Source organism: Oratosquilla oratoria, chromosome 9 (assembly GCF_046742065.1).
Source record: "Oratosquilla oratoria isolate Oo_2021 chromosome 9, ASM4674206v1, whole genome shotgun sequence".
Classification (NCBI taxonomy): Eukaryota; Metazoa; Arthropoda; class Malacostraca; order Stomatopoda; family Squillidae; genus Oratosquilla; species Oratosquilla oratoria.
Genome location: NC_134785.1, coordinates 9385390 through 9392889, shown reverse-complemented (window position 1 = coordinate 9392889; position 7500 = coordinate 9385390). Strand labels below are relative to the sequence as shown.

The window sequence follows — 7500 nt, the reverse complement described above, 5'->3', positions numbered from 1 at the left end:
CTTGCCCAGGCGAGGCGTGAAGGATCTGCCCCGTTTGCCCAAGCGGGGGGCAAAGGAGCGCCCGCGCTTGCCCAGCCTGGGGGCAAAGGATCGCCCGCGCTTGCCCAGTCGGGGGACGAAGGAAGCTCTCGTACCTGAGCGAGGGAGGTAGCCACCGGCGCGCGTGCTGATGGAGAGCTCCTCGTCTTCGAGTGGGACTTCGGAGGAAACCGTGAGATCGGGATCCGAGCGGCCCAGGCGAGGGGAGAAGCTGGTACGGCCCAGGCGGGGGGAGAAGCTGTAGCTGCTGCGAAGGTATCTCTCCCCTGACGGAGCCTCGGGGTCCTCCAGCTCGGCAGCCAGCAGCTGAGCGTCATCGTGGTCTTCTGGGTAGGAGGTCCAGTCCACGTTCTGCGTTTCTTCGTCGGCGCGCTTGCCCAGCCTCGGCACGAAGTTAGATCGTCGGACTGCAATGGACCAGAAGGAAACATTAGCGGTTGTTACGAAAAAACGGCCCTTCTGGGTCGGAAACTCTCATGACACTATTTCAAACTCACATCAGATAATTTAAGCTGACTTGAGCTCATTCCTTAGAATAAAACCGTTAGATTCCAGAGGAAATGACTGTCAAGAACTTGACATCATGACTATCTCAACTTAAAGAATAAAAGAAGACTTGTTGTCTTACCCTGCGTACCTGTTACCCAGCGCGTGATCGGCTTGCTCTTGGGCTGGCTGTTCCTCTTGGGCCGTGCAGTCTCCGGAGTCTGCAAGAACCGCGAACTCAATAGTACGACGTGGTATCAGAGAACACGTGAGGACATAAACTGAAGGGAGGTGGCAGACGGAAAGGGTAATAGTTATATAAATACGGAACTCCTTTACAGTTACCGTGCAGATATTTTGCACGACTTGTGGAAAGACAAGGCTCCTGCCTCCTCCTCCTCCTCCTCCTCCTCCTCCTCCTCCTATGAGTTTAGATGAAAGTGAAAGTTTGAAGTCCACTACAGGACCGTCGGTCTGTCCCGTGATGGGTCAGTGGCTTCACAAATATGATTACAAGTAATATTTGTATCATCATTTTTATTACTTTTTATCTATTTGTTATCTTATTTTGCTAGGTGACCTGTCTAGATATAGTTGCATCGGGAGGGCAACAGAACTTTTGTCTTCCAATATACTACAGCGCAGTCGTCTTACCTTCTCTTGTCCCTCTTCCAAACTTCTCTTGCGTCTGGCCAGGGTTGGCTCCAGGCTCTCGTCACTGGCTGGGTTACTCGCCTCTCCATTGATCTGTGTCGCAATAATAATAATAACAAGGATTATAGTAATAATGATAACAATGGAAAGTATGATAATAATAATGATAAGGATAATGATAATAATCCATATAGCAAGAGTTTTTCCTCTTATAAGGGAGGTAGCCAAAGTCAAAGGCACGTAACTACTCCCACCCGTCCCACTCCCATTCACCACCCTTTCCCCCCTCTCATCTTAGCTCCTCGTGGATGACAGGTCATCCCTGTATCCCGCCCACTGTCCCCCTGAGTCAGAAACAATGTAGCAAGACAGTACATCCACAGCAAAGCCGCTTCACTTAATCGGCAACACCCCTCCACCTCTCCGTCCCCTCGTGCAGAAAAGAAAAAGAAGACTGGGAGAAATCCCTCCTTGGATAACAGTATCATCTATACACAGTCACTCTTCACTGATCCATATCTCCTGCCTTTTCCCTCCCTTGCTCAACAGACATTCCCCACTTTCTCAACGCCCCCTTCACCCCATCCATCCATCTCATCCTCGGTCGTCCCCTCAAGTTCACTCCCTTCATCTCTGCCTTCCACATCTCTTTTACTAATATTTCATCACTTATTCTTTCCATGTGTCCAAACCATCCCAATAATTATAAATATTATCATTATTATCATTACTGGCTTCCCAATTATTTTTATTATTGAGAAGTCAATAGTAATAATAATAGTAATAATATAATAACAACAACAATGCTGTTCGATATTTCACTTATACACAAAAAAACTTCTTCCCCTTGCACGGGAGGTAGCCAATAATGCCGTAGCTTAATGCTGTTAATCCTTAGTAGAATTAGGAATAACCCTAAAGATCCTTCCCCTTTGGTACCAACATACCTCCTCCTCTTCCTCGTCGTCCTCTTCTTCTCCGTTCTGGCCCTGCAGGGGGATGGCCACCCAAATCACTTCGCCCAGGGGCGGGGCGCCGATCGCGAGGTCACTGTCTGGGTAGTCCATGCCGCTTACAAATGGCTGTGGAGGATTTTGAGAGTTAGTCTTTGAAGGCGATAAGGACCATAGACATAGATTGTGTGTGTGTGTGTGTGTGTGTGTGTGTGTGTGTGTGTGTGTGTGTGTGTGTGTGTGTGTGTGTGTGTGTGTGTGTGTGTGTGTGTGTGTGTGAGTGAGTGAGACATTATACCCACGTCCTTTCCCAAGTGATTTTGATCAGCCCAAGGCATCTCCTGACCTGTAAAGCGTTCTCTCTTTGATCCCATTGGAACGCCTCGTGGTTTTTTAGCTGACGCCAGGCGATTTTATTCAGTGAAAGAACTGATGTTGGAGTGATGAGGTGCAGCCTATCCAGATACCCAGACACTCAGTAACCTCCCTCCTCCCTCCTCTCCCACCTCTTCCTCCCCCTCTCCTTCCTCCTCCCTCCCCCTCTCTCCCCTACTTTCCCTCACCCGTACCTTCATTCTGTGGCCATTATCCTCAGCCTCCTTTTACTTTCCATCCTGCCTATACATCACTTTCATCTTTACCTTCTCTCTCCCTCTCGCTCTTCCTCACCCTCGTTCTCTCCCTCGCACTCTCCCTCTTCTCTGTCTCTATTTGACCCACGCTGGGCCCAAATCAGCACTTCTTACAGCACCTCCTCCTCCTCCTCCTCTTCCTCCTCTCACATGTCCATTTTTCACCCATGGCCGGTTTCCCCTCCACCTAATACCTGCAAGGTTAGTCACCCACCTACCCACCCACTCTCTCTCTCCCTCTTTCTAAGCCTTTTTACCTGCCCACTCATCCACATTGCCCTCCTCCCTCGTTCCGTTTTCTATTCTCCTTTTAATTTTCCTCCCCCTTTCCCCTCACCCTCCCCAGTCCCTTCTCCTGCCATCCTCTCCCCTCTTCCCTCTCTTACCCCTCTTCCTTTTGCATGCTCTCTCCTCTCCCCCACTTTCTTCCCCTTTTCCATTTTCCTTCCTTTACCTCTCCCCCCATCGCAATGCTCTCTCCCATCCCTTCTCACTTTCCCTTCCCTTTCCCCTTCTGCCCTCTTCCCTTCGCTTTTCCCCTTCCCCCTTCCTCTTCCCCCTTTCACTTTCCTCTTCCCCCTTTCACTTCCCTCTTGACCTTCCCCTTTCCCCTTTCCCCTTCCCCTTCCCCGTCCCTTGCCACCTTTCCATGTGCCCTGATTTTGCCTGTGATAGATTCAATTTCTTTCTTTTTTGTTATAGTCTTCCCGAAGCCCTGGTGGCAGTGTGAAAAATATATATGCACAGACACCCGCAGGCAGCTCTTTTTTCCCTTTCCCTCTCCTCCCCTCCCCTCACTCGCATGCCGGCTGGCTCTTGCTGGAAACCCACTTAGGCTCTCTGTACTCACCGGAGCTGGGTCCGGACCGATGCCATCTGTCTGGTAGAGTGTTCCTTGGAAGGGGTCTCCCTCTGCCTCCTGATTGTTAGCGCCCAACACACCTATAAATAAAGAATATATAGATAAATACATAAATAGATAAATAAGTGAATGAATAAATACGCCTGTAAATAAAAGTAAATAGATAAATGACTAAATAAATAAACAAGTGAATGAATCTGTAAGTAGAAAGATGAATCAATAGATGATAGGTGAAGACATGTAATCTTTTGAGTCAGAGACTGCGAAGTAAGGAAGACAGGAGGGGCGCAGAAACCTGTGGAAAGTCCATTGTCAGAAAACATCCACACATGATTGCCCCTATGTACACTAGATTCCTGAAGTGAGTTAATTGACCATATAGCCAACTTTGCATTCTTAAGTAGGCCCTATTTAGAGAAGGAAATGACTAGGAAAGACATTAAAACAGTGTTTCGTAACCAGAGATATAACTTAGGTGGTGCTAGGAATGCCTATTCCTTAAAGAGCTGTAACATGTGTAGCGCTCCCTGTAACCATATGTATAGGGACTGCTACACTACCTAGACCTGACTATAGGCTGTAGTTGTCGCATTTAGAGATAGAAAAAGGAGATTATTTGAGATGCAGTGAGGGAACTAGTTGGGTCGTTCTCAATGGGGGAGGGGGAAGGGGGAGGTCTTAGGTCTGCCTCCAAGAAAGTGTCTGGATCTAGTTGAGGTTCGAGTGAATGCTCGAACCTTTGAAGCCGATCCTGAAGACAGGACTTACCGGGAATGTTTCTCACTCCTGACTGTATACAAGAAATAAATGAAAAACGACAGCCGTCAAGGTGACACAACTTTAACTTTCTAGCAGTCAAATATAAATCTAAGAAGATACTGTAAAGAAGGTTCTGGGAAAAAGAATAGTTCCAAGTGGTTTGTCGCAAATTGGCAAACTAGAACCTATCATTGATGACGTCATTGCAGATGTAATGATGTTTCCTACCCCAAATCTTGTTTTTGGTTCTTCCTTGACTCTTTCTCTCTCTCTCTTTCTCTTTCTCTCTCTCTCCCACTCTCTCTCTCTCTCTCTCTCTCTCTCTCTCTCTCTCTCTCTCTCTCTCTCTCTTTCTCTTTCTCTCTCTCTCCCACTCTCTTGTCCTTTTCTTTGTATTTTTGTGTATTGTCTTCTTTCTCATGTGATGCCTCTTTTCTTACACTTCAATAATTATGTTCTAAATTATATATAACATACTATAAAGAATATTAAGAATATCCTATTTATATATCTTAGACTTAATTATAATAGATCAGGTATATTTACTACAATAGATCTGACTTTCTAATCAACCATTTGCAAATTTGAACATGCAGCAATTATTTCATCTTTCTCATTATTGGTATGAACCACCATTCTGTGGTCAGAAATTGGATTATTTTTCAGCACTATAAGAATGAATACTGTCCCATACAAAATTAAATCGTTTATAATTAGCTATAATGAAATAATAAATTTTGCTATCAAAGTGAAACGCATCTGGATCCTTTGTGCTAAAGTTACTCCCAAACTAAAGCTTAGATATACGTTTTCTTTAAATGTTCATGTGTTATAGAAAACTTATCTTTTGAAATGCGTGTGGCTACAAAGGAATTGTGGCAGTCTCTTCGCCTCCCTGCCAACTGGTCTCTGGTGAACTATTTCTTTGGTGCCATGCCATTCAGTATATTCGATGGAGTCAAATATATCTATAGTGTACCCAATGGTCCATACCGTCATTATGACGGTACCCCATATATCTATAATGAATTCCCTGTTCGCCATCAGATATGTGTGTGAAAGCTGGTTTTAGTACAACGGAGGAAAAGCTTACCGACAGCAGACCTTTTGGTTTATAACTAGGTCATACAAAACCCGTTCATTATGGGTGGCCCTGTATTTTTGTTACTTTGTTCGAGTGAAGTTTGAAGTTATTACGTCCATTATTGACACAACTGAGATGGATTTTCACTAAGTTCCCCTGAGGGACAATGTAGCCTCTGTATCTCACAACGTTGTATGTACAGTATGTATGGAGAGAAGTGTGTGTGACTTTTTTATGTTGGAATGGCTGCGCTTGTGAATAAAGTCTGAAATTAGTGTAATCAGCTCGATCACATTGATTAGGTGCTGGCATAGGTTTATATGCGACACCGATCCACTGCACCTCCGATTCAGTCCGCCGATGTGGTGAGAGAGAGAGAGAGGGAGAGGGCTTGGAATAGAAACGACATCGGTTACGATCTTTTGTTTTTCAAATGACCAAATGTCAAATTACTCTCAAGTGCCATAAAGTGACAAGCTCAATGACGAACTAAGAGAAATTAAACCTAAAATACGAATGTTAGACGTTTTTACGGAAGTCTCGAATGTTGTAACCGAAGTCGTTTCTACTCAAACGAAGTAGCAAAAGCAAGTAGCATGCTAGCGAGAAATGCCTAGTGTGCCGTCACACACGGAGCGCCAGTATTTCCACAAACACGAAGACAATATCCAAAGTAACGCAAAGATACACTCACACACACACGTAACTCGTGGTGCCCTAACTGAGGCCCTAAGCAGCTCTCGAGGGCTCTCAGACTGACGTCACTCTTTAAGAAATTTTGGAAATTAGTGACTCATCCCGGTTTTCAAAAGAGTTCATTACTCGAGTTGAATGAATATATAAATGAATAATTAAATTAAGTAATAAATACATAAATGATTAAACGAATATATGAATGGATAAATAGACAAATAAATAATTGAATGAATGAATAAATAGAGAAACAGACACATAATTGAATAAATAAATAAACAAATGGAGAAGTCGGAGGTCCTTGTTCCTCCTGACGGCGTTCTCAGCGACCTCAAGGATTCTGAGTTTTCTTTCAAAAATTCGGAAATATCATCTTTAAATTTCACTTTCAAAAATGTAGATGCGTCACACATTTAATCTGTTTTTAGAAATGTAGATATACTGACGTTTTAATATGTAGTTTTGTAAAGTAATGAAGTACAAATACTGGAGTACTACATTTGTGTATCATTGCACTACCTTCTATTTTTTTTATATAAAGTGTAAGTTTTGGTACTCTGATTTTGGTATGATTTCCGTTACTTCACTACAGTAGGAAATTAGTTCAGTCGTTTACCGTTACATTAACCTGTTACGTCTCTACCGCGTTACTTGTTACATTTCCACAGCTTGGATTCCTATAAGGTAGCCAGTAATGATGCGTGGAATAACGGAAATTAGGAAACTTAGGATTTTTTTTGTTCAGAAATCAGCTCAAATCCGAGATGATGAACCTCCTTCTATATCACTTTTTTATGTCTATGAACCAAAGGCTTTTTCTCCCTACCAGGGAGGTATATACCCACTTCCACCCATTTCATTCTCACCCGTTCCACTCCCATCCACCATCTTTGCCCCCCCCCCACCCCATCTCATCTTAGCTCCTCATAGATGACGGGTCATCCCTGTAGCCCGCCCACTGTCCTGGGTTAGAAGCAAGATACAACAAATCCACAGTAAGGCCGCTTCACTTAATCGACGACCCCTACTCGCGTCAAAATACCATTCACGTATAACCACTCCCCAAACCATCCCCCATTTTCCACTCACCTCTATCTCCTGCCTGCTCCCTTTCTTACACAACAGACATTCCCCTCTTGCTCAATACTTTTCTCACCCTATCCACCCATCTCATCCTCGGTCGTCCCCTCAAGTTCACTCCTTCCACCTCTGCCTTCCACACCTCTTTTACTAATCTTCACGCATTCTGTCCATGTGTCCAAACCATCCCAATACTCTTTCATCTACTTCTAATATTACAAAATAATGTAAACCAACCGAAGGAAAAATTGACATTTT

The 7500-nt window shown here is 44.3% G+C and overlaps 1 protein-coding gene across 2 annotated transcripts in view; it reads right to left on the bottom strand.

The window, feature by feature from the left end:
* Positions 1–7500, bottom strand: part of LOC143027910 (uncharacterized) — a 28901-nt gene that overhangs the window by 748 nt on the left and 20653 nt on the right. Inside the window, exons 2-6 of one of the 2 annotated variants that reach the window (XM_076189556.1) lie at positions 3615–3706; positions 2127–2261; positions 1180–1272; positions 668–746; positions 1–446 (exon numbers count right to left, since the gene is read on the bottom strand). The exon at positions 1–446 is cut by the window's left edge and continues 748 nt beyond it. In XM_076189556.1, the coding sequence (XP_076045671.1) occupies positions 1–446; positions 668–746; positions 1180–1272; positions 2127–2261; positions 3615–3706 (845 nt within the window). The remainder of the gene's footprint in view (positions 447–667; positions 747–1179; positions 1273–2126; positions 2262–3614; positions 3707–7500) is intronic. The other variant, XM_076189557.1, reaches the window with a different exon arrangement.